Consider the following 27,962-nt stretch of genomic DNA (forward strand, 5'->3'; position numbering starts at 1 on the left):
GAGAGATTGAAGTGTTCTCCGACTGGTTTATGAATGTTATAATTCTTGACATCTGATTTGTATCCATTTATTCTTTTACGTGAGACTGTCCAGTTTGACCAATGTACATGGCAGAGGGGCATTGGTTGCACATGATGGCATATATCACATTGGTAGATGTGCAGGTGAACAAGCCTCTGATAGTGTGGCTGATGTTATTAGGCCCTGTGATGGTGTCCCCTGAATAGATATGTGGGCACAGTTGGCAACGGGCTTTGTTGCAAGGATAGGTTCCTGGGTTAGTGGTTCTGTTGTGTGGTATGTAGTTGCTGGTGAGTATTTGCTTCAGGTTGGGGGGCTGTCTGTAGGCAAGGACTGGCCTGTCTCCCAAGATTTGTGAGAGTGATGGGTCGTCCTTCAGGATAGGTTGTAGATCCTTGATAATGCGTTGGAGAGGTTTTAGTTGGAGGCTGAAGGTGACGGCTAGTGGCATTCTGTTATTTTCTTTGTTAGGCCTGTCCTGTAGTAGGTGACTTCAGTCTTTTCCAGCTGGTCTCTCAGCAGAGGTGAAGGCTATTGTTGTAGTATTGTCCTCTTGGACTGGGTAGGGGAGGCCAGGCCCACCCTCTCCTCTGGGCTCCAGTCCAGGGCCCAAAGGCGGACAGCTACATCCGACATCTTGTGGTGCTAAGCCACACTGGGCGACTTCCTACCCCTGTCTCCTTCAGCTTCCCAGAGTAAATCACTCCAACCAAGTCTCTGACCCACACACTCCGACCCCTGCTTCTCCTTTGTGCGTTTGCACAGGTCTCGCTCTCGGTACTCCTGGGCAGTAATTTCCCCTCAGAGCAGCTGTTTGCTCCCTCCCACTGCCCGTCTCTGAACGGCTCTACCCTGCTTTTTACAGCCCTGCCTCCAGTTTGGGCAGGTTTTGGGGCTGCCTTTGCCCACAGCTGTTCCTTAACCCCTTGCTCTCCAGTGTGGGGTTTGTACGCCCCATCAGAGGGCCTATCCTTAGAATGACCCAAACAAAGAACCCAGATCTGAACTCCCCTGAACTCAGGAGCGCTTGAGATGACCCAGAGCTGGCTGAAGCTAAACCTTAGCAAGATAGAAGTAATGCTTGTTGGCAGTGGAAACACTTTGAAAACCAGGTAGCCAGAGCGCAGGTGCCACTGGTTAAGGACACAAACCCACAACTCATCACTTCAGTCTGAATGTTAAGAGTTCTTCTAGACTGACACCCAGCACGCACCGTGACTGGGGAAAGTATTCTGCCACCTCCAGCTGGCGAGGAAACTGCATCCACCTGGACTACAGCAATGTAGTGGACTTGGGTTTGAAAGCACCCGCCCGGAGAAAATGGCCGTTGGCAAAGCAACACAGACTGCCACGTGCACCCGCAGTCTCCTCCCTCCGCTGGCTTCCTCCAGAATTCCACGCTCAGCATCCGTCCTCACAGTCTGGGGCTAGGACACCTTAAAGACCACCTCACACTCCATCTGGGACCTTGACTGCCCCAGTCTCAGTCCTAATGCCCTGGCAAAATGGAGATGTCTATTGGAAGGATGAAGCTTGCCCGTGCAGAAAGACAGGGCTTTTTGGAGCTGACCAAAGTCTGTGGAACTCATTCCTGTAGGAGCCACAGGCCACACCACTTTTTGGTCCAAATGCAAAGTCTATTCCTTAGCCCTTGCCTTAAAAATACCCACTGCACGTGAGCACATCAACTGAAATACCACCCCACCCTTCCCCCCCCACAACCACAGAGCAACTCACATCCAATTTTCTCCCTGAGGCAGGGATCAGAAAGGAGTCCACATTTGACAGATTCTACTCATTTTGTGTCATTTATCTTTTGTAAGGTACTCGGATACCAGATACAGTTACGGGCGTGGTGTAGCAACTTGGAAAAAACAGTAACATTTTGCAGTTTGTGCCCATCTTCACTCTAGTTATCTAGTCTATCCCACAGTGCAGGAATATTCCCTGTGGGGCATTTGTGAGTGCTTTGTCCAGTCTAGTTTTAAATAACTCCAAATGGAAATTCTGGCACAAAATCAGAACTTCACATGCCCATTCTCCCTGGCATTCAGCTATGTTCTTGACAAACAGAACATTGGTGCTCTTATACCATCCTTGGGGCCATACTGTTTCTTTCAATAATATATTAGGCTATAGCAGACTTCACCAGAAAGTTTTATGTAGAGATAAAGTCTGATAGTTTTTGGAAGGCTAGAAGGCGGTGTCCATTTTAATACTTTTTCCAGAGATCAATGCAAACAGTTCTGAGCCAGTAAGACATTTGCCAGTTTCCCCTTTACAATTGCTTGATCTTAGCACTTTGCAGTAGGCAGGTAGGGACAGGAGCACAACAATAATAATAATAATAATAATAGAAAAAGAAATTTAGTTCCTGTGGTACTCACTTAGGTGCTCCAACTTGTTTAAGGGAACAGAAAGAATAATCTGTCTCCTGTCAGCATCTTGGGATGGCCTTCGAGTTGTCTGCAGTCACTGGGGAGTAATGGGGAGGAAAGGAGTGGAGTAGCACCTCCCCAAGACTGCAGACTGGCAGATGCTGCTTAATGGATAGAATAGCCACCTTGACATCTGTGTCCATCGAAGAGAAGGGCACGGGGATCCATTCAGTGGCGGAGCCTCTGCACCCACTCCCAAGCACCTTATGTTCACGGCTTCAGAAGGTACACCTGCAGAGTTGGAGCCTTGCCATGCACGGAGTGCACCTGTCCTGTGTAACTCCCACCCCATCCTGCTGTCAACTTGTGTAGTAGAATGGCGGCCAGGGGCCCTCCACACTTGCCAAGGTGGGACCAGGGCTTGCCCCTTATTAATGAAAACCTAAACCAGATTACAACAAAGCTGAATTCAGCCCAGTTTCCTGAGCATTCACACGGCTGGAAGCGCTGCTGCTGGACGCATACCAATGGCAAAGTTTTATCTGGAAACAAAATTTTTAAGCTTTTTAAATTTAAAAAAAAAATCAGCATTTTGCAGCCCTTCTGTAACTGTGTGGTGTTACTCACCGTACTGCCGAGATGTGACACTGGCAAGATGTGAGCTCACTGGACAAGATGGTAGAGTAATTTCTGTCCAGTTTTAATCATGCTGACAATCAGAAGCCTCATCCTGTATTCTTCGCCCTCCCAGAGCTCCCACTGAGGCAGCTTAGGGGTCATGCAGGATCAGGTCCAGGAAGCAGAAATATAGAGCCAAATTCAGAACTGCTGTAAGCAGCAGGTCTGTTACACTCCACTGAGGTCAACAGGGTGGCTCTTGCTTACATCAGGTCAGAATTTGGCCAATAATGTTTAAACATTATACAGCTGTGATTTCAATTGGATTCAATATTTTCCTCTTCTTGCTTAAATGATTGTGTAATGTCACTGTGCAGTATTAAACTACTACCCCTTTTACACCATCAGTAGAGGTTCAAGTCATTCCTGCAAGTAGCAAGGAAAGCACTTTGAACTACAATATGGAGCCCTTACTCAGACTGTGTAGCCCTTTAGTCCTAATGCAGTCACAGTAACACTTGTGGGGTAAAGCATTATTCAGCATGGATACAGGTATCAGATTTTGGCCCTTTAGGATCCTCGGGATGAAAGCCATTATATGTGTATATTAGATATTATGAATGAGTCTGTTTAAATTATATGAGACTATTTCTTTTCTAACTGCTGGTTGCTAAAATTAAGTAATAATAATACTTTGCAATTTTAATTTGAGGACTCCAAAGCACTTCGCAAAGGTGGCTCAGTATCATTGTTCCCATTTTACAGATGGATAAAGTGAAACACTGAGGTTAAGCATCTTGCCCAGTATAGCAGAGTAAACCAAATCTTTCTAATTCCTAGGGCCAAATAAGTGCACATATGCCTTAGTTTGTTATTATGTGTATTATAGATTCATGTTGATGCTGTGTCCATGGATAAAGTTGTCATCTGTCTACTTACCATCAAGGATGATCAAATTCAAAGCCATGCACTAGTGTCCACATGGTGTCTAACGAAAAAAGTAGTAAAATCCCAAATGGCTGTCCAATCAGGCTTGCAAGGAGTTTAATCTTCCCTTTCTATGGAGATGGAAGAAGTTTCTATACTTAGTAGAAATCTGATCACGAAGGACCAGAGAACATTCAGCCAGCCAAAAGAATTAAAGGCAGCTAACGACTTTCTGGGAAGACATTTAGTGAGGACGTTTAGTGTGGAGAGACCTCTGGGAGTACTGTAAAATGTACTATTGATCTCTTAATATCACAGGTGCTGACAGAATTATGGGAACTAGCGCAGATTTGTCGGTGCAGTAAATGAATAAAAAAAATTATACAGCTACTTCAAAAATCACTAACATTAAGGACATAAGTTAAATACGCACAGAGAATATTCAGAGGGAAGGCTGGGTGCTCCAGTTATAATGTACGCCCCTGAATATAAATACTGTTACCATGATCATGGATATACATGGTTTTAGAGAGAATGGGTTTTGGTTAAATAGGTACATTAGCCGGTTATCTTGTCCCTCTATAACCTGATAAATCAGTAGCCCTGGACATGTTGTACTCTGCCACCCTGTCATGTTATGCCTCTCCTGCTATAGCTGTGGGTTAAGCACAGCCACCTCAGGAAGAAATCTGCCTGATGCTGGCCGGAGCCTGGCCTCTGGGGTTAAATCAACACTAACTCTTTATTCTTCTTCCGTACAAAATGCAAAGTCAGTGCCCTGCTTGGTTTAATCAAGTGGAGGCTGCTGGCAGGGCATTCTCAGCAAGTGGTCCTTGTCTAGGGAACTCACAGTCCTCTCACTATACCCCACCTGGATTCACCTACTGCCAGGGCAGCTTCAAGGCGTCTCTGCTTCCCCAGTTTCTTTCTGAGTGACAGAGGGTTTTAGAGGTTGTAGCTGGGAAGTGATATGTTCACATTGTTCATGCCAGTTTATTAACTCTCATTTATATTATTGTTTTTTAATTTTGCAGCTGGGCTACGAGATGACTGGTTAGTGCATTATATTAATAAAATCATAGAAATGTAGTGCTGGGCCTGGAAGGGACCTTGGGAGGTCATTTAGTCCAGCCCCCTGGGCTGAGACAGAGCCAAAAATACCTAGACCATCCCTGACAGGTATTTGTCTAACCTGTTCTTAAAAACTCTGATCACATAGATTCTATAACCTCCCTTGGAATCCTATTCCAGAGCTTAACTACTCTTATAGGTCAAAATATTTTCCCTTACTAACTAACCCAAATCTCTCTTGTTGCATATTGAGCACATTACTTCTTGTCCTACCTTCAGTGGACATGGAGAACAATTGATCACCACCCTCTTTATAACAGCCCTTCACATACATGAAGACTGTTACCAGGTTCCCCCTCAGTCTTCTGTTCTCGAGACTAAACATGCCCAGTTTTTTTAACCTTTCATCTTAGGCCAGGTTTTCTAAACCTTTTATCATTTGTGTTTTATCATTTGTGTTGCTTTCCACTGGACTCCTTCCAATTTGTCCACATCTTTCTTAAAGTGCGGTGCCTAGATCTGGGTACAGCACTCCAACCGAGTCCTCACCATGTCCACCGAGCGGGACAATTACCATCCTTGTCCATAGGTGCTGGGGATGCTGCTGCACCCCTGGCTTGAAGTGGTTTCCATCATATACAGTTTGGTTCAATGGTTCTTAGCACCCCCACTACACATATTGTTCTAGCAGCCCTGCCCGTGTCTGACATACGACTATTCCTGTTAACACACCCCAGAACGACATTCATCTTTTTCAAAACTGCATCTCGTTGTTGGCTCATATTCAATTTGTGATCCACTCTAACCCCTCAGATCCTTTTCAGCACTACTATCACCTACCCAGTTATTCGCTATTTTGTAGTGTGTGTTTGATTTTTCCTTCCTAAGTGTAATACTTTGCACTTATCTTTATTGAATTTCATCTTGTTGATTTCAGGTCAATTCTCTAGATTGTCAAGGCTGTTTTGAATTCTGATCCTATCCTTCAAAGTGCTTGCATTCCCTCCCAGCCTGTTGTCATCTTCAAATTTAATAAGTATACTCTCCAATCCACTATCCAAGTCATTAATGAAAATATTGAGTAGTACAGGACCAGGACAGATGCCTGCAGGACCCCACGAGATATGTTTATTTACATCTCAGTAAATAAATACTGCAGGCCACTTTGCTTCATCTGAGAGCCAGGGGTCCAGTGAGTCCAGGAGAAGGGCCAAAAGTAAAGTAGCCCAGGTGTTGTCTTGTTCCTCTGTCCTACTAGATACTGGTTCAACCTTGCTCTGCACCTAGGAAATTGTTCAGTGTCTTCTTCAAACATGAAGTCACAGGCTTGGTGAGGAAAAGAATCACCTGTCATGTCTGCAACATGGAATGATCTCCTCCTCATTGGCAGTATGACACTCAGAACCTTCCCCCCTTAGAGTTCCATGAAAGACACCACAAGAATCAAAACCACAGGGATACTATGAAACCTTTCTGACCCTCAGGGACTTGGGAGGTTGATACAGTCAGCAGGAGTGAGTTTTAAGTACCTCAGTGAAACACAGCAAAAATGAGGTGTTGATACAGAAGTGGGTACAATAGTAACAAAACGAAAAGAAAGTTTCCCCTTCTAGAGGAACTGATTAACTACAAATTATACCTTGCATCACTTTGTATGATGGAGAAAAAGATCAAGTCAGAAAAACACTTTTGCAGTTCATGCAAGAAGTGGTTCTCAACCTATTTACCATTGTGGGCCATATGGCATCTCTCTATGTGTTATGTGGGCCGCATCCACACAATATATATATTATCTGTATGGCTCTGAGGATGTCACATGGGCTGCAAGTGGCCTGCAGGCTGTGGGTTGAGAACCACTAATCTAGATACAACAGTAACAGGCATATTAGAAATGCATATGTTCTTAACAGTTTATAGTTTTCTCTTTTCTGTTGCATGAGAAAGATCACTGAAAAATTACTGTGAAATGAAGCTGTTTTAGGTTCTAGGTTTCAAGCAAGGATAAGATCCATCAGGGCAAATCGTGGCTTTCCTAGTCTACACTTTGGGCTTGCTCTGGACTTGTGTAGCTACAGCAGAGGCTAGCCACTGCTTGCTGGAAACTGGACAAATTCCCACTGGAGACAAGGCTTTTGTGTTGTCCGTGTGCATGCTGATTCTTCTGAAAAGCCAGGGCTAGCAGCAGCTGGAAGCAATATCAAAGCTTGGACCTGCTGCTGCCAGTCTTAAATTACATTCACTGCTGACAATTTTTCAAAATGAATTTTTAGTCGTTGGCACCATTAGGGTCTTTGTCTGGGAAGGCTCAAGCAAGCAATAGTTGCTTGCTTTTTTTTTCTTTGACCAGTGGGAATCGGCCTGTAAAATCTCTTCTGACTTGTTTATTTGGCCCAAGAAAAGTTAGAAATTCTTGTGTTCTGAGAACATTTTTTTTTCCATGGGGCTTCTTTTGTTAGTTTGGATTTTTAAGAAGGGGAAGCTTTGCCAGATTATCTATTCTGCAGCTGCCAGCAACAAACTATCAGGAGCTCGAGATGAGGAAGATGCAGCAGTTTTCCGTCACAGGGGCTCATTCTAACATTTTTTTTCAGCTTCAATTCACCTGAGTTCATATCTTCTGAGCTTTGCTTGGAAAAGTTACCATGATGCAGCATATGGTTGCAAATCAAAATGGTCAAAATACTGTTTGGTCTTACATTACAAATAAGACGACCATGTTTTAACAGAATCATGCTACAGTCACTGAGAACACGGAACTGAACAGTGTTTTGACTATCTACAGTGCAAGACGGAATTGTTCATTAGCTGCATATTGTGCTACCATGTTGGATGCTACAGCTTGGAAACTTTTCACAAGGCATGCAGGCCCTTATAGCCAAGGATAAGCATACCACAGTTACTTTTATCTTTGGGTAGGCAAGAAATCATGCTTTTCAGACTTACTACATGGATAACTTGAGGGCTTGTCATTTAATTGAGAGGGGAAAATATCAAACCTCAAAACTTAAGAGTTGTGAAAAATTAACTTTTATCAGTCAGGACTGGTCCCAACTAAGCCTTGTGTCTGAACACTCATGCTTTGAGACATTTTGAATCTGGGTCCATATTTTGTGGATGTCTCCAGATCTCTATAATGGACCAAAGTCTTATATTTAAACAACCCTGAACTTCGGAGAAGTTTGGCTTAGGGTCTGGATCCAAAATATATAGTTTAGGCCTGTCTCTATCTGTTAGCATCTTATTGCTGTGGTCAATCAATGGACAACATTTTCTCAATAAACTTGTCTGATTTCATTAAAAACTTGAAACTCAGCAAAGGTTGACTCAAAGCAAAATTACAAGTTTCCCCCAGCTTTGTGCAGAAACCTCATGGAATTATAAACTTCATCTGATTTTTTTGCACAGCCATCAATCAGCACTGGTTCACTCAAACCTTGGCACAGATTTGATCAAAAATTTCACAAATCTTAGCAAAATTTTTCAGTGAACATGGACAAGACACGCAGTCTAATGCACTCCAACATTTTCTGCTAAATTTTTATATCAGCTCCTTATACATATAACTTTCAGTACCTCAAATTAACACATACTACTTTAGTCTTGTAGCTAAAATGGAAGCTGTGATCCTTCTAGCTAACAATCAAAATATAAGCCATATTCCTGTGATGCAACAACTGGCACTTTATGAATATGGGAGAGAAAAAGCAGCAGGTTACCACTTCACAGTCACTGTATGATTCCAGTGGCCCAGAAGGTATAACACATGGCCAAACACTTTGTGGAGTTGAGGAATAAAACACAGGATGAAGTACAAAAATAATGTTCCAGTCTCAAAACCAGCTACTGTATTCAATTTTACAGGTTGAAGTTATTACATTAAAAATAACATGAACTATAATACTTAGACATCAAATGATCATTAATAGAGTACTGCCCCTAGCTGCAGTAGTCTTTGCCAGTGCAGAGACAATCAGTGTAACGTACAGGCAAGAACACACACAACATTCAGGTCCTTCAAAGAAAATAACTTTAATGCAGGCCTCTCTTGAAATGCACATCCCGCTAACCCTATGCAACAGCAAAAGTCAGCACTCCTGCAAGCTGATTTTGTAACTCAAAAAAGAACAGCTGTATAAACTCTGAGTTTTCAGCACAGTTCCATTTTCAGACTTTATTGACAAAGCAATAAGAATGTAACATAGAATCATAGAATATCAGGGTTGGAAGGGACCTCAGGAGGTCATCTAGTCCAACCCCCTGCTCAAAGCAGGACCAATCCCCAACTAAATCATCCCAGCCAGGGCTTTGTCAAACCTGACCTTAAAAACTTCTAAGGAAGGAGATTCTACCACCTCCCTAGATAACGCATTCCAGTGTTTCCCCACCCTCCTAGTGAAAAAGTTTTTCCTAATATCCAACCTAAACCTCCCCCACTGCAACTTGAGACCATTACTCCTTGTCCTGTCCTCTTCTACCACTGAGAATAGTCTAGAACCATCCTCTCTGGAACCACCTCTCAGGTAGTTGAAAGCAGCTATCAAATCCCCTCTCATTCTTCTCTTCTGCAGACTAAACAATCCCAGTTCCCTCAGCCTCTCCTCATAAGTCATGTGTTCCAGACCCCTAATCATTTTTGTTCCCCTTCGCTGGACTCTCTCCAATTTATCCACATCCATCTTGTAGTGTGGGGCCCAAAACTGGACACAGTACTTCAGATGAGGCCTCACCAATGTCGAACAGAGGGAGATGATCACGTCCCTCGATCTGCTGGCTATGCCCCTACTTATACATCCCAAAATGCCATTGGCCTTCTTGGCAACAAGGGCACACTGCTGACTCATATCCAGCTTCTCGTCCACAGTCACCCCTAGGTCCTTTTCCACAGAACTGCTGCCTAGCCATTCGGTCCTTAGTCTGTAGCTGTGCATTGGGTTCTTCCGTCCTAAGTGCAGGACCCTGCACTTATCCTTATTGAACCTCATCAGATTTCTTTTGGCCCAATCCTCCAATTTGTCTAGGTCCTTCTGTATCCTATCCCTGCCCTCCAGCATATCTACCACTCCTCCCAGTTTAGTATCATCCGCAAATTTGCTGAGAGTGCAATCCACACCATCCTCCAGATCATTTATGAAGATATTGAACAAAACCAGCCCCAAGACCGACCCCTGGGGCACTCCACTTGACACCGGCTGCCAACTAGACATGGAGCCATTGATCACTACCCGTTGAGCCCGACAATCTAGCCAGCTTTCTACCCACCTTATAGTGCATTCATCCAGCCCATACTTCTTTAACTTGCTGACAAGAATACTGTGGGAGACCGTGTCAAAAGCTTTGCTGAAGTCAAGAAACAACATCCACTGCTTTCCCTTCATCCACAGAACCAGTAATCTTATCATAGAAGGTGATTAGATTAGTCAGGCATGACCTTCCCTTTGTGAATCCATGCTGACTGTTCCTGATCACTTTCCTCTCATGTAAGTGCTTCAGGCTTGATTCTTTGAGGACCTGCTCCATGATTTTTCCAGGGACTGAGGTGAGGCTGACTGGCCTGTAGTTCCCAGGATCCTCCTTCTTCCCTTTTTTAAAGATTGGCACTACATTAGCCTTTTTCCAGTCATCCGGGACTTCTCCCATTCGCCACGAGTTTTCAAAGATAATGGCCAATGGCTCTGCAATCACAGCCGCCAATTCCTTTAGCACTCTCGGATGCAACTCGTCCGGCCCCATGGACTTGTGCACGTCCAGCTTTTCTAAATAGTCCCTAACCACCTCTTTCTCCACAGAGGGCTGGCCATCTATTCCCCATGTTGTGATGCCCAGCGCAGCAGTCTGGGAGCTCACCTTGTTAGTGAAGAAAGAGGCAAAAAAAGCATTGAGTACATTAGCTCTTTCCACATCCTCTGTCACTAGGTTGCCTCCCTCATTCATTAAGGGGCCCACACTTTCCTTGGCTTTCTTCTTGTTGCCAACATACCTGAAGAAACCCTTCTTGTTACTCTTGACATCTCTCGCTAGCTGCAGTTCCAGGTGCGATTTGGCCCTCCTGATTTCATTCCTACATGCCAGAGCAATATGTCCAACCTTCCACTTCTTGTAAGCTTCTTTTTTATGTTTAACATCCGCTAGGATTTCACCGTTAAGCCAAGCTGGTCGCCTGCCATATTTACTATTCTTTCGACACATCGGGATGGTTTGTCCCTGTAACCTCAACAGGGATTCTTTGAAATACAGCCAGCTCTCCTGGACTCCTTTCCCCTTCATGTTAGTCCCCCAGGGGATCCTACCCATCCGTTCCCTGAGGGAGTCAAAGTCTGCTTTCCTGAAGTCCAGGGTCCGTATCCTGCTGCTTACCTTTCCTCCCTGTGTCAGGATCCTGAACTCAACCAACTCATGGTCACTGCCTCCCAGATTCCCATCCACTTTTGCTTGGTTTTAACCACCGACTGGCTACTTAAGTGAGACTCAGAGGGTAGTATCAGGTGCCTTGATTCAAAAAGCAGCTTGCACTCAAGGCTCATGCAGACATACTGACGTGGTGGAAGTCAGCAAGTTCATTGTTCACCGCAGCAATCAGAGAGTGACATCAGGAGATACTGGACCAGTTGCAGAAAACAGTCCTTTGCCTGGGTGTTTATTACATACATTTACTATAGTCCCTGCTCCACAGTTCAGAATGAATAATAGTTTTAAAATAACATTTTTATTGTGGTATGTTTCCTTACCCCACTATGGCTGCATGTCTTTGACCACTAGTAAATACTTGCAAAGGGGGACTGATTACATAAAGAAGTGAAGTGTTTTCAGATCTTTGTGTCTTTTTCTTCTTCATGGCCCCCAACATTTGGAATTCCTCTGACCTGGTCTGATATGCCTCCACCCTCATCTCTGTCAGATCACTTCTTAAAACTCAGTTCTTTCATAAGACCTCTGAGCCCCTATTTCTGCTGTTCTCCACTCCCGTGGAGTGACTGTGAGAAAGACAGAGTCATAATATAGATACTGAGCATCTCCATGGATGATGGGGAAAGGGTATTAGTTTAGGTGGATTATGTTATATTCAATTGGAGACACAGGTCCATTTTTGTGTATGTATGTTATCAAATAAATGTTGAACATGAAACTAGAGCAACAGATAAACATGGTGATGCTTAGTTTATATGTTTACATCACCGCAAAGTGTACTGGGCACTTTCAGTACAAATAAGACAAAAGCTCTGCCTCAAAGAGCTTCTAATTTAATTTTATAGTGACACAGCCAGGGGCTAACACACAATGCATGGAAGGAGTGAGGAAGGACAAAGCTTATAGTAATAAGATTATATGCATGCCCTGATGGTTCTGTTAATGTACTAAAAAGGGGGGTGGGAGTTTAGTTGTTTGGGAAGTTTTGGATTAATTAACTTACTTCTTGTAGGAGGCCTGGCAGCAGGAGTGAGTTTTAAGGAGGGATTGAAAGAAAAGTAGCTAAATAAATAAAGCTTGCTTCCAGTGATGGGCTTGGAGAGGTTGGGGGTTTATTTGGGGGGCCAGAAACAGGGATTCAGGTAAGATTTCTTTCAGGAGGGGTTAAACAGGCCACTTCACCTTGAATGGTCCCTTAGACCATGTGCTAACTACTTATGCTCAACTAGCTGTGACACTCTACCTTTCCCAGCCCCGAAGAAGAGCTCTGTGTAGCTCGAAGGCTTGTCTCTCTCTCACCAACAGAAGTTGGTCCAATAAAAGATATTACCTCATCCTCCTTGTCTCTCTACAGCTTGTCTCTCTAAACATAACTCAGTAATTTCTAATGCTTTCACTTCTTCCCCTTTTCATACTTACAATATATACACAGGTTTGCAGAGGGCAAAGAAAACAGGGCTCCCGTAGTGCATGAGCACTGACCCTGTGGAGAACTTAGAAGACATTTTTGATGTGTACAAAAGTTGACTTGTTCAATAGTGTGTTGCTTTGTGACACCACTAACTAGCTCAGTGACATCTGAGTGCCATGTACATTCCTATGGTGGACGTACTTTCTCTAAGAAAAGCTACACTGCACAGTGATAGTGAATGAAAATTTGATTCCTCCTTCCCCTAGTCACACTGAACTTTTAGGTTAGCCTATTGTCAAGATCTCATTCAAACAGAAACAAGGTACCTTTGGGTGTGGGATTACCTGTTTTTCTAGTAGTTTTATTGTCCTTTTCCCTTTGTACACAACATGCATTTAGATTGGTAAAACAATAGCTATTTCTACATGTGCTGGCATACAGTGGGAGTGCTAAGTGGGTAGTGACAGTGTATGATTTAATTCAAGGATACCTACATTTTCTCCAGCCAAGTCGACAGCTTCCCAGGAGACAAGGAGTCCTGTTTAGGGCCAAATTCAGTCCAGATAGAAGCAGGTGTAGGAACACCATTGAAATCCACAGTTACAAATTGGCTGAATTTGGTCCAAATTTGCATTATAAATAAACAGAATGGATTGCAGCTACCATTACCTTTAATATGGCGATACAGCCTGCAGAGACTACAGATTCCAGCATGCAATGCTCTGTCTTGATATGATCAATCAGTCAAGCCACAATAGTAGCACCTTCCTACTGGAGAAAACAAGCATAAGACAGACAACCACACTCCACCCCACCATCTCATAAAGAAACTCCCCACCTGCTTGCCTCACTACACTGGGGCTTACATGCTTGCAATATGTACTCCACACGGCTGTCCATATTACATCCAGCAGCATTTTTAAAACCAGCTGAACAGGTGACACTCTTTGGCTCTTCTCCAGTGTTCAGTTCAGCGTGTCGGCAGTTACACAGTCACACAGAGTTCTCTTTTCCACTTGAAGAAGCAGTGTTTCTGTCTGCAAGGAAGGGGGAAAGAAAAAAGCAACATCAAAAAATGAGCGTCAGAATTCTACAACTAATTAGCTCCTAAAGAAAAGTCTGTTTTATTTATGTCACAAGAGATACCAGTTTGGTTCTACATGATGAGGCTTGAGAATAATAACCAGACATATTGTTTAGTTATAGATGGTAGTTAAGCCTTTGGCTATTAAATTAGCATAATAGTATGGCAACACTTCCTGTGATGATCTGAAAAATATAGGAACCTGGTACACTCTAGCTTTTATTTATTTACTTTCACATTAAAAACTCTAATGTATACGAGAGGTTTTAAAAAATTATTGTGAATTTTAAAATAATTTGTATTTATAATGACCCCATTTAATGTAGTGCCCTGAGTGTCATAGCAGGTTGAGGGGAAGTGTGTGGGGACAAGACAGTGTTTTTGTATAAATATTTAACGGAGGTGGTGGATTTGGGGATGGTGAAATATTTTATTTATCCAAGATGCAGCATATGGGAGGACTTTAAAATCAGAATTTTGTGTTTATTTCAGAGGGGGAACAGACAATGAAAAGAATCGGGAGTAGAGCTGGGCAAATAACTGCATTTTCAGTGACCATTTCTGATGACCAGTCCAGGCTCTGGAGAGGCAAATGCTCTAGTGCAGAGTTTCTCAAACTGGGGTCCACGGACCCCTGAGGGTCCGTGAGGGTACTCCAGGGGGTCCGCGGGTCCAGCCGATCAACTCCTCCCCCTCCCACCCTCAACTCCTGCATGCCGGGGACCAGCTGTTCTCCAGCATGCAGGAAGTGCTAGGAGGGAGGAGGAGGGGGTAGAAAGAGGCGGGGAAGAGGAGGGGCAGGGGTGGAGCAAGGGTGGGAAGAGATGGGGCAGAGTGGGGCCTTGGGGGAAGGGGTGGAGTGGCGGCAGGACCTGGGTCTATGGCAAAATTTTAAATCAAAATGGGGGTCCTCGGGTTACTAAAGTTTGAGAACCACTACTCTAGTGGGCACAGATTTTTCTGCCCATTCCTCCCAAGTGTCCTTCTGCTCTGTCCCCATCCCAGTCTAGTCTCTTTCCCCACCCTTGGCTCTTTCTTCCAATCCCAGTCTCCACTCCTCAGGCTTCTCATCCCAGTCCTGTCTCCTTGCCTAGTAAGTCCTAAACTCCCAATCCCAGAATCCCCCACTCCCAATCTCTCCTCCTCCCCACATCCAGTCCCTCTCTCCTTGCCCAGCCAGTCCCAGTTTTCCTCTCCCCACCCCCCCAACTCCTTGACTCCAGTCTCCTTGTACAACCATTCTCAGTTCTCCCCTCCTGGCTCCTCCTCCTATCTGTCTCTCCCGTCCTTTCACCCTGGTTCCCAGTTCCAGTCTCCTTGCCCAGCCAGTAACAGCCTCTCCAAAGCCCCAGCTTCCTCTCCCAGTCTCCTAGCCTTCTTCCTGTCCCAGTCCTCCTCTCCCCTGCATCTAGTTCCCAGTCCCAGCTTCCCCATTCACCTAGTCCCAGCATCACAGGCACTGCCGTAAAGGGAGGAGCATGCTCAGCAAGGATAGAATCTTTGGAGATTTTAGCTGTTAAAATCAAAGGAGTCTCTGCTGAGCATGTGTGGATTGTGATTTTCAAAGGCTTCTAACATGGCCAAATTTGGGAGAATTTTCTTTGACTTCAGTGAATTGCCCATGTTACACAGGGAGTCGGTGGGAGAGCTAGGATTAGAACCAAAGTGTCCAGAGCACCCACCCTCTTCTCTAACCAATAAACATTTTCTCCTATATTAATCTTTTGCCAGTTGTTAAACCATTAAAATACAATTGTATTGTCTCTAATTCAGGGAATCACTAATACTGAATCCTTCAGTTACTCTGAGTGGGAAAGTCTAATCAGACTTTTGCTAATCACTTAAAACCACTCAATCATCTACCTTTTAAATATCACCTTCACCTTACTCATGAAGGCTTGAATACGATAACCCAACAGCTTGCCAATGGTTTCTGAGCTAAGTCTCAAGGCTGCTTACAACTTTTATATTTCTAGTGAAAATTTACAAACTCAGCCATGGCTAATGTTTTATTTTTATTTCCATGAGCACATCTAATTTGATATGCTTTGCATATGCTAATTTATCATGAATAGTTTAGAAATTAATAAAGAACAAATAGAGGTTTTGGTAGCTGTTAGTTGAGCATAATCATAAAACTGTTTACACACAAAATTAAATATCCCTAAAATTACACCTAAAAATTACAGGTTTCAGAGGAACAGCCGTGTTAGTCTGTATTCGCAAAAAGAAAAGGAGTACTTGTGGCACCTTAGAGACTAACCAATTTATTTGAGCATGAGCTTTCGTGAGCTACAGCTTCATCTGATGAAGTGAGCTGTAGCTCACGAAAGCTCATGCTCAAATAAATTGGTTAGTCTCTAAGGTGCCACAAGTACTCCTTTTCTTTTTACCTAAAAATTAAAGATGGGTTCCAACTGCTAAGTTAAGACCTGGATTTTGAGTCCATCAAAATGTATGGCTATACAGAGTGGAGGTTTTGTTTAGGCCCATTGTAGAGAGAAGAACACACTAAAAACTTTGGATCTGGATCCAGGTTCAGATTCTGAACCCAGCCAAATGTTCACGGTTGTTTGGAACCTGGTTTTTGGTTCATTTATCCTAAATATTCATGGTCTCAGAACTCTTAACCTTTTAGAATAATGATAACACATCCAACATCTCATGGCTAACTTTAAAAAACACCCATTAGAATTTTGAACACGTGAATATCTGTTTTGCCAATATTTACATAGATAAATAGCCATCAATGCCAAGTTCATTTCAAAGCATCGATCAAGTTCAGCTAGTAATAAAAGAGTATATGGTCCATTCTCATAGTATTTTCTCCTGGGGAGAACTTTAGATTGGGGGGGGGTGGTTAAAAAGCAGCTAAAGGAGATGAGAGCTCAACTCCTTTCAATAGGAGCTGGGCATCTAGTTCCCCGAGGAGCTTTTAAAAGTCTCACCCTACAACAGAAAGTTATGAGAAGAGCTAATCGGGAATTCTTAAATGAAATGGGATTTCATCAGAAAATATCATAAGAACATAAAAATGGCCATACTAGTTCAGACCAATGCTCCATCTAGCCCAGTATCCTGTCTTCTGACCCTGGCCAGTGCCAGATGCTTCAGAGGCAATGAACAGAACATGGAGTGATCCATTCCTTATCGTCCAGTCCCAACTTCTGGCAGTCAGAGGGTTAGGGACACCCAGAGGAAGGGTTGCATCCCTGACCATCTTGGCTAGTAGGAATTGATGGCCCTATCCTCCCTGAACTTACCTAATTTGTTTTTGAACCCAGTTATACTTCTGGCCTTCACAACATCCCCTGGCAACAAGTTCCACAGGTTGACTTTGCATTGTGTGAAGAAGTTCTTCCTTGTGTTTATTTAAAACCTGCTGCCTATTAATTTCATTTGGTGACCCCTAGTTCTTGTGTTAGGTGATGGGGTAAATAACACTTCCCTATTCACTTTCTCCACACCGCTCATGATTTTATAGACCTCTTATCATATCCCCTCTTAGTCCTCTCTTTTCTCAGATGAACAGGCCCAGTCTTTTTAATCTCTCCTCACATGGAAGCTGTTCCATATCTCCAATCATTTTTGTTGCCCTTCTCTGCACCTTTTCAAATTCTAATTTTTGAGATGGAGTAACCAGAACTGTATGCAATATTCAAGGTGCAGGTGTACCATAGCTTTATATAGTGGCATTACGATATTTTCTCTTATTGTCCCTTTCCTAATGGTTCCTAACGTGACTGCTGCTGCACATTGAGCAGATATTTTCAAAGGACTATCCACAATGACTCCAACATCTCTTTCTTGAGTAGTAACAGCTAATTTAGATCCCATCATTGTGTATGTATAATCTGGATTATTTTTTCCAATGTGCCTTACATTGCACTTAACAACATTGAATTTCATATGCTATTTTTGTTCCCCAGTCACCCAGTTTAATGAGATCCCTTTGTAACTCTTCCCCGTCAGCTTTCGACTTAACTATCTTGATAATTTTGTATCTCCAAATTTTGCCACCTCACCCTTCATCCCCTTTTCCAGATCATTTATGAATACAGGGTATTCTGAACAGCACACGTCCCACTACTGATCGTTTGGGGACTCCACTATTTATCTTTCTCCATTGTGAAAACCTACTCTTTTTATCCTATCCTTTAAGCAGTAACTGATCCATGAGAGGACCTTTCCTCTTACCCGATGATTGCTCACTTTGTTTATGGGCCTTTGGTGTGAGACCTTGTCAAAGGCTTTCTGAAAGTCCAAGTACACTGTATTCACCTGATCACCCTTGTCCACAAGCTTGTTGACCCCCTCAAAGAATTCTAATAGATTGTTGAGGCATGATTTCCCTATACAAGAGCCAAAGTGACTCTTCCCCCAACATATTGTTTGCATCTATGTGTCTGATAAAGCTCTAGAAGTGATCCTGGCAATTACAGCCCAAAAAGCCTAACTGCAGTACCAGGCAAATTGATGGTAACTATAGTAAAGAGCAGATTTTTTTTTTTAAATCAGCATTACATGAGCAATGTTGATTTACTAAAAACCAAAACTTTTTGCAGAAATATACCAGTTTTGACAGCAATGGTTTCCCAGATGGGATTTCTGGTCAAACCCAAAGAGCTTGCTCCCAGAATAACCAGTAACCTGACTCAAACCAGGGATTTGGACCCGGGTCTCCCATATGCCAAGTGAGTGCCCTAACCACCAAGCTATTGTCTATTCTACATGCATTGTCTCTGGTCTTCGTGAAAAGTTTCAAAATGTCTTGGTTTTGTCCTAATGTGAAACAGGAATTTTTTTTTTTTGATATCTCAGAAAGGTTCACAGGATAAGAAAACCTTTTCCCACCCACATCTAGTTATGAATTAGAGACGGAAAAGAGCCATAGGATCATCACATCGATCTCATCTACAAACTGAGTCTATTGTCTCAAGGTAGAGGATGTCTCTAATGAATATACCTGTGACCCTGGGAGCCCTTCAATGCCAACTAGCAGAGGGCCCACCATATTGTAACTCACATTGGGTCTCACACCCTCATTACCCCCAACACACTGTTGTCATAGTATGTATCTAAAAAGGTATCATATGTAAACTGGTCACACCATGGTCCTGAAAATCATTGTGTCATCTATGTACAGGTTGTATGTATGTGCTGCAAACATGTTCTTAAATTGTATTTGGAAGGCAGTGCTTAAACCCAGCCTGCGCTAGAGAAAGAAATGTGTCTGACCTGCTTGATTACTGGCAGAGGACAATGAATGTATATTTACATATGTAGTAAATGAAGTTATCAAGCTAACACGCTGCAGCTTAATGAGCACACTGACAGATAGAGCCTGCACTCCAGGAATCCTTCCTGACTCTTAGAGCAGAGACAATGGACTTTGGGCAATAGAAGGGGAACAAAAAGGCAATTTGGTTATCCATCCCTTAGGGAGCAAAAGGAACAGCACCCTTTGATTCTGTGAACGTTGGGTTCCCTGACTTGGAGGGCTGGAGATGCTGATTAACTTGTGAATATGAAAACTGCTTAGGCAAAGACTATAATTTGCTAATCTTAAATTTTAGTCTCTAGAAAGACTGTTTAATTTTGTTTTCTTTGTAACCACCGCTGTCTCCTTTTCTCTTGCTAAATCTCTGTTCTTTGTTAACAAATTTATTCTTGTTTTATTACAAAACCATCTCAGTGCTGCGTATTAAAGTGAAGTGTGAGTCTTCAGCTCACCTAACAGGCTGATGTGTCTGGTTTTTTGGAGGCAGCGAACCTAGTAATTTCTGCAAGTGTCCAGCAAGAGGGACTAGACACCGCAGGGAGACATCTCCGTGGAACTTGGGAACTGGGGTTCCCTGATCATTACCTGCAAAGCAAGGTTTAGACAGGCAGAGTTTTGAAGAGTTTGCTGGCAAGGCAGACAGGCTGGTGTGTCAGGGAGCTGGCACAGAGCATAGCAGCAGGAAAGCTCTCACTCTTGCTAAGGCGGAGGGGTAGCACAGTGGCTCACAGTTCTGGGTGTCCTGAGCAGGATGTCACAATACCAACAAAGGTATCAATGGTTTATGGGATGGTATGGCAGCAATAGGAAGTAGATTAAGACAACTAATCGCATTATAAATAATCTGCCAAATATACATAACACACTAAGACAACTGGACATATCGATATGTAAACTATCACACTGAAACTTCTAGTAAGCACTAACTCGAGCTAGAGTGAACTAGTGAGCAGAGAGTTGAAAAGCTCCATAACTCATTAGCAATCTCCTGAGCCATTTAGTCCTCAACGACTATTAAATGCTTTAATGTTTTTTGAGAACATATAAAGAGAATTCCCAGTGGACGTTCCTAGTCCAAACATATTCAAGGATTCAGTCATTTGGATTTAAACAGACTCCCAAATTAAGATGGAGAAAGACAGAGGGTCTGGTTTTGTAAAAATATATCTCACAAAGTGATGTTCTCAAACTCAGCTATCATACCTACAATTGGGAAATACATGTCCTTGGCATTCATTTCAGCTGAAACCCTTCCCGTCCCTCTTCATTTTCTCTCTGCCATTTGGGTAAAAATAGCTTCATGTAACTTTAATTTAAAAAACAAAAATAGGGGAAGGCTACATTCCCCCAACATCAAGTGAATTTAGAGACCTGAGGGCTCAAGAATTCAGTTTTCTCTGCAGTCTCTCTCTCTCTCTCTTTTATTCAGCCTCACTTTTTCTTTGCCATAGTACCTGTGTCCATGACACTGTAGAACCCATAAGGGAAACTGCTAAGAATCTTTATTCACTATGGAGGTTTTTGAAGCAGTCCTGAGAAATCTCTGCAAAAAAACGGAGTTTGAAACCAGTTGGGCAGGTCAGATCTCCTTTTTATTCCTCTTTCAGAAATCTGAGTATCAGGGAATAATCAACTGATGCCGAGTGCTCTGCTTGCTGAAGAGGTTCAACTATACTTGTAACAGAAGGAAAGATGTACTGGTACATTTCAGCATGGCATGAATATGTAGTTTTGGCTTTAGTGATGCTCAGCAGATGTATTCATTAAGCAAATTTATTCATGGAGGAGTCTGACATACATTTGACTTGTATTTATTAAGCAGGTTTGTTTATAAGAATACATCTGCTGTGCACCAATTTGGCCCCACTGAAACACATATTTTTCCATAGTAAAATCTTCAGGGTATCTTCATCCCTGCAGCTGCCTTTTTATGTAAACATGATGGCTCAACTTTCAAAGGGTCCTCAGACCAATCTCTAAAAATGCCAATGTGCTTTTACGCTTCCAAACCTGTAAAATACATTTGCTTATATAAATCAGATGTCAGACAATATAATGCTCAAATTTTTAGAAGCTTCTTTTGAAAAATGTGCATGAATAGAAAACATAGAAAATGGAGAACTTACTAAGGGCTATGTACATTTTGATGTTGCATATGCAACAGTGGGGTATTTTATGTCTGCGAGACGATAAACCATGCACATTCCCTGGATTTAGGTAATTTAAATATCTTATATTTACATAGTATCTTTCATCCCAGAGTATTTAAATTGCACAACACAGCAATCATTTCACCTACCACTGAAAAGCAGCCACCTCTAGGGTGGAACATGGCAGATGTTTACCAGCAGATAGCAACACTGCACTACAGTTTAAGATAGGACTTGAAGAAGCTTCCAGGTTGTTTAAGGTGCAGCCCTAAGTGGAGTGTATTGCAATAGTGCAATATCAAGGTGGCAAAGATCACAGCAGCAAGGTTTGCATCTGAAAGAAACACTTTCAACATCCTAGCTAGGCAAAGACTAAAAAACCCTTCCTAGACACCACTACTGTTTAACGGCAGTTGGAGACAACAGTAGCCACAGATTGCAAGCCCCAGTGACAACAGGTAGACAAACACTCTCAATAAGAGGGGAAGGTACGATCCTTGGAATATTTTTTTATCATTTTTCCCCAGCCTACCAGCATCACTTCAGTCTTATCCAGAATGAGCTCCAGCCAACCAGCTCTCATCCGTGACCCAACCCCAACCAGCTACTGGGCCAAGGGCTGGTAGCACTGACTGAGTTGGTGAGATAGAGCTAGGGACGGAGCGGGATGTCACCAAAATACTGAAAGCTGTGCAGGCCACAGCTCCTCACTAATCCTCTCAATGGGCTTATACGTTGAATAAGAGGGAGCTAGGGAACTCATGCTGTTATCCTGAGCAATGAACAGATATTGCCCAACATCATCCCTTAGAACAGTTACGTACAGTAGATTGATATTGCCAAAACAAAAATGTATCCATTTTACCCACTTCTAAGCAAAACAACTTTGTCATACAACAAAAAAGTCCAATGCCGCCTTACCCGTGTGTCTAGATTATACGCAGTCTTCTTTAAATCCTGCAAGGCCCTCTGCATGAATTCAAATGCATGGCAGTCAACACAGGGGCGACCTAGGGAAGAGTTTTAGTAGAAAGACATTCCTAAATGGCATGAAATAGTAATCAAAGGGGATGACTATGACTTTTTACGGAATCAGGCCCTTCCAAGAGACAACCAGCAAGTCAGCAACAGGAATTATTATTATTATTATTATTATTATTTAGTATATACATAGAACCATAGGTGAGGATGTGAGGATCTGAGACTTTGAATTTGACCCATTATTCCATGGGGAGCCATTGTAGTGAGCAGTGTACCGAGGTGCTCCTAGTGGCTGGTGTCGCTGAGGAGGAGGGCTGCTGCCCTCTGGACTAATTGAAGCATTTTTAAGGTTTGTGTTCTCTGGTCTAAGTAATCCAAGCTGCAGGTCACAAGGATGTGGATGACCATGAGGGGGCCATTTAGGGATCTGGTGCAAAAACTGGGGATTGGTCCTGCTTTGAGCAGGGGGTCGGACTACACGATCTCCTGAGGTCCCTTCCAACCCTGATATTCTATGAAACCAAGGCCAGATCTTCATCCAACTAGAAACTATACACTATAAACATTAGTAATTCAGAGTTAGATAAAGCAATGGTACTAATATGCTCTAAAATCAACTATTATTGGCATTCCATATGCTCTCACTTGCCTCTTAATTTCTATGCATCTTTGATTACTTCACTGGGCGATTTGCTCAAATGAGAAGTTCAGGACGTGGGGCCAGTCAGCACTCTGAAGTTGAGAAGAAACAAGGAAAGAACTAGAGTGAGGCAGCAGTGACCTTCAGCCTGTTGTGCAAACACTGTGACTGATTTCCACACACTTTTGACAAACCAGAGCGGGATCCTACAACATGAAGTCTGCCTGCTAATAAGGAAAGATGAATTTTCAGAGTCCTTTAGAAGTCTGCCTGCCTGAGAAAAATAACACTCCAAACTATTCAGCTACAGTTGAATAAAAGGAGAAATGTATAAAAATATATTAAAAGACCTAATCTCTGAATGTTCTAGTATATTTCTTAGTCTAATTTTGTTATTAATTATTATTATTATTTAGTATATACATAGAACCATAGGTGAGGATGGCACTTTCCAGACAAATAAAATGATAGGTCCTTGTTCCAAGTAATTTATAATGTAAATTAGACTCATCACAGCTCAACGGATGTCTATACACAAAGGGAGGAGAATGGGAGGATGGAGATTGTGATCATGAAAGATTATGAGATGTGCTTATTATTATTTCGGTATCCTGTACATTCATTTTTTTAATTTCAGAGAATTTTTACTATGTTCGGTTTGGGGGACAGTGCCCGGCACGAAGGCACGTGTGAGGGCATTGTTGGCGGAAAGAAGTGGTCCTTCAGGATCCATATAAAGGTGGAGACTATAATTGCATGGAACACAGGACTGGAGAGGACACTCCAAATGTAGGGGGTGGGGAACGGAGCGTCAAGGTGTGCCACACTGGCAGAGTACAGCATGAGAGCAGGGTAGGGGTAGGACTGAAGAAATGCAGGAAGATGCAGAGCAGTGAGGTGCCCTAGATGAGGGGATGGGGAGGACGAATGTGATCCAGAAGCCACTGGGGGACTGAGGGAGTATGTTACGAAGATTTTCATCTAGTGCAATGAATACACGAAGTATCCAGGACTGGTTGAATTAAGATGATCTTTAAAAACCTGTAAATGCTGCAGCATTAAATCTGTGTTATACTTATGTATCGTTATGAGATAACCTGTATACAGGGCAGTACATACTTTCAGCTGGGATTGTGGTTCCTGCTTCTTGGTTGGCTTTAATGGGCTCCATGGTGAGCAGCGCAACTACAAAAATCAAAGGAACCATGAAGACCACTCTTCTTAGGAGGTAAGGTGTCAGCATCCTGCTAATTGGTACTTCCTCCTTTATTAAGGGCAATAAACAAGTTAGTGAGAAACATTAAGTTCTGTAAAATAAACCCTTTGTGTCTGTAACGTTCATGATAGTTACAAGACTGACAGTCCTGGAGATTAAATTCCTCTCTTTATCTACAGAACAGGTACAGCATGGACAGTGGCAGAGCCAAGTTCTTCACCCCACCCCACCCTTGTGCCTCAAACCTGGCCTAGAGGGACTTCTTGTAGGAATGAGATAGAAGTTCACTTCCCATGGCTCAGTCAGCCTCTGGCCTCTCTGCTGAGATTGCTAACTAGGGTGCCAGCTTTGTGATGCTGATACTTGTCCTATTCTACACAAACCCAAACCAGCAAGGGTTGGGTCATTGCTAACCCCTGGGAATTTGTGCAGCTCTGCTCCCAAGCTGACCTGCGTTTGAACCTAGAGATGAAAAGTGCTCTCTCCCTCTCATTTTTAATGTACCATTTTTTCACATATACCTGAAAAAGTAAAATTAATTTTATAATTACTTTGCAACTAAACAAATCACATAAGCTGGTTTCACTCAGCTTCCTTCATGCAGGAGAGGAGGCTTTTCTTAAACCCCAACCCATAGAACCATAGGCAAAGTCTCTGGTCACAACTAAAACAAAATCAGCAGTTTCTTGACATGAATTATTCCCCCTTGTCTCTCCTCTGATCCCTGCTTGGTTTTCAAACCTCTACTTATTGTCATACATTTGTTCCTGTACATCAGAGATGGCCAAAGCATGGCCAGAAGTATTAGACAGCCTGACCCAAGGTTATCTCATCTGAATACAAAGGTGAAGCCTCTGAACACTATCAGCTCTTGTATGCAGGGTTTCATCTTGACCCAAGTAGATAAGTTGCTTAGGTCAAGATGGAGCATTGTATACTGGGACCAGTTGTTGTACATTCAAACACAGGCAGAGAGAAAAACTTACTCAGTTCTAAGCAGTAACAAGACTAAAATAAATTCCATATACAGAGAATGCAGATTCTCATTAGCAGAGCACAGGAAGGCAAGAGGATGAGTTGTCCGTTCTTTTTCTAATTTTTAAATATTAACACTGAGCAAAAATGTTGCATAAGAATGTTGAATCCTTGTGCTCTGAATGTGCTGCTGGAATACAGCATTATACAGTACAGTCTCCATTTCCCAGTCAGAAGAGGTGGTTTGCAACAGAAACATAAGGGAATAAACCTGCTGTTTAGACAACTGCAAGGCCACATTTACAAACCCTGCAACTGAGATGAATCTGCAAATTTTGCATGAACACCTGCTGCATATGCAAATTGGCAGCTGGGCCAGCAAAGGAGTACTGTTATGTGCAATCATCTGTGTTCCATGCACAAATCCCCAGTTGTACGTGTAAGTTTACAGTGGGCAGACTTGCACATAGTGCAGCCACAAACTCAGGGTTCCAGTTTCAGAAAAAAAAAAAAATGGGTCCCTTATGTAATTCTTTCAACACCAGAACTGAGAGACTGTGTGAATTTATTGATTCCCTTTGCCGGTCTTCATTATCTTCACTAACAAAGTAAAATTTAGTAAGAGCATTAACAGCACAAAAAAAGGGGGTGTTTTTTTTTAAATCAGTAGTGATCCAAGTGAAAAAGTCCAGTTAAATCCTAGTCCTTGCAACGAGATACAGCAAAATACAGAGAGTGTCCTCCTGAAACAGCAGATTAGGAGAGTGCCATTTACATCTAAAGTGCTTGTAGCTGCACAGGGGCATCATGAAGGGAGGCTAATTCCTATAAACTCATGCTGAAGCTTAAGCATCAGTGAGGCAAATGAAGCAGATGCTAAGCTAAACTTTTTCAGGGCACCTGAGACATGTTCAGTCCCAGCCCCAGCTCAGCTTTTTAATGAGCCCCCCTGTAAAAGAAACATTCCCATGGGGCATCAGTTATCTCACACCACACCAAAGTGACTGTTAGGTGTTTGAACAGAAACAGCTGTCTGTGCAGCATAATCACAACATGCTTTCAAGTGCTGTCTGCCTCTGCCTTTGCAGCCGACAGTCAATAAAAATCTGAGAGCATGGCCTGTTTGGAGTTTTATGAAACAAAAGTCACCCCATCCCTCAAATTATATATATATATATATATATTAGTACCTGATTTCTCTTGTCTTTGTGATGGTCTCTTTGGCATGGCCGCTGCAAACTGCCAACAGAACAAGAAAAAGCATCTCTGAGCATGTGCACTGCTTCTTTTTAACCTTCCCTGAAAGAGGTTATTACTATGGTGAAGGATCTTCCATAGCAACAGTGCAGTGCAGAGCAGTTCAGTACAGAGGCACAATTTAAAGAGGAACAGGCTATGTCTCAGTCTTAAGTGTGAAGTTTCTGTGTAAAGTTGTTAAGATTAGCTACACCTCCCCACTCAAGAGGGTTTGTCTGGCACGGCCAGTTAAAGGGTCTGTAATCACCCACCCAAGGCTGGTTCCCAGGAAGTTTCTCCAGATTTGCAATCCCAGCCACTGGATGTGAAGAGGCAGAAGAATTAGCAAGACTGGAGGCACTGAACGTTCCAGAGTAAGAACTTTATCCCTGCCTCCTTGCCCCAGAGCCAGCACCTTTGCTCCCCTCTCATATCCCTGGAGCCATACACGGGGATGCATTGCTTAATTTAGAACATTTACTTGCAGAATGTATCATGGTGATAGAAAGTTGTGGATTAAACACTTTTTTTAGATGTAAAATTAAGTTTCCTGGATTTCATCTTTGCCCTTTGTGCACATTTGCCCCATCATGAGACATCCACATGATGCGGCATGTTTGGCAGTCCCTGCTTCAAAAGGATGGGCATAGCAGAAGTGAGGGTCAGGACTGAGATGCACTAGCAGAGCTATGAAGGGAACATTTGCTGGCTATCAAACTTAAATATAAATTTGTAATTGTTGCTATCTACCCAAGCCATACAAAAGAAGAAGAAGATTCCCAAGCCCCTAGCACCACCACTCCACAAAAAAAATCATTTTACAGAGTTTTGACCCTGCAAAAGGGAGAAGAGCTAGAGATCCCATGAAGCCTACTAGGAACTATACTATTGATTTTATGTGGAAGGCACTCAGCTACTACGGACAGCAGTATGAAACCCTAAAATAGATAGAGTTTACAGTCTTGGACAAGCAACAAGCCAAATGAGGAAGCTGAGGAACAAAACATACAATAAACTTTTTTCTGTAATCCTCATCTATCCCAATTGGCTGATAAGCCACTGTTAATGCAGTAAATTCAATTCATGTGAGCTTCATTGTAAATCTCGGTCTTGCAGAGGGATTTGAAGGAGAGGGGGGTGGCTTTACATCTTGCAGAGAGTATTCTATCAGTAAGGGGTAGTATGAGGAAAGCACAGGAGTGGTTGTGAGAGAAATAGCCAAAAGGGGAGGTTGGGGCTGACATAACTGCAGGGCAGAGATGGCAGGAGACAAGACCAGATGAGCAAGGAGGGGTAGAGAAGTGAAGAGCATGTTGAGTTTGGGGTACAGACCAAAGAATCATCCCCGTAACCTTTATCCCAAAGCCTTCAGGCCAGCCCTGGGCATAGTAATATATTTCTAGTGGATGGGGTCTTTAGAGGTTAGACAGCAAAATATTGTTTTCCGGGCCAACACAAAAGCTATGGAGTCTGGTATGCAGTTCTCAGAGAGACAATAATCATTCTGACTTTGATTATTAATACCTGACAAATAAGCTACAAAGCATTGCTGAAATGATACAGGCTAC

The 27,962-nt window shown here is 42.8% G+C and overlaps 1 protein-coding gene across 1 annotated transcript; it reads right to left on the bottom strand.

The window, feature by feature from the left end:
• Positions 1-13,484: 13,484 nt before the first annotated feature.
• Positions 13,485-26,458, bottom strand: LOC125636241 (NELL2-interacting cell ontogeny regulator 1). Its single transcript, XM_048849099.2, has 4 exons — positions 26,349-26,458; positions 24,087-24,231; positions 22,268-22,356; positions 13,485-13,868 (listed from the first exon to the last, which is right to left on the bottom strand). The coding sequence occupies exons 1-4, from the start codon at positions 26,430-26,432 to the stop codon at positions 13,797-13,799; spliced, it is 390 nt and encodes a 129-aa protein (XP_048705056.1). The 5' UTR covers positions 26,433-26,458; the 3' UTR covers positions 13,485-13,796.
• Between the last annotated feature and the right edge of the window lie 1,504 nt (positions 26,459-27,962).

This window comes from Caretta caretta, chromosome 4 (genome assembly GCF_965140235.1).
Source record: "Caretta caretta isolate rCarCar2 chromosome 4, rCarCar1.hap1, whole genome shotgun sequence".
Taxonomy (NCBI): Eukaryota; Metazoa; Chordata; order Testudines; family Cheloniidae; genus Caretta; species Caretta caretta.

What these genes read in the sequence shown, in the direction of transcription:
- LOC125636241 (XM_048849099.2), bottom strand. Translation starts at nt 26,432, where the DNA reads ATGCTCAGAGATGCTTTTTCTTGTTCTGTTGGCAGTTTGCAGCGGCCA. An exon ending in ACAAAGACAAGAGAAATCAG is followed by an intron (nt 24,232 to 26,348) that starts GTACTAATATAT and finishes CCCTTAATAAAG; the next exon opens with GAGGAAGTACCAATTAGCAG. An exon ending in AACCACAATCCCAGCTGAAA is followed by an intron (nt 22,357 to 24,086) that starts GTATGTACTGCC and finishes ACTCTTCCCTAG; the next exon opens with GTCGCCCCTGTGTTGACTGC.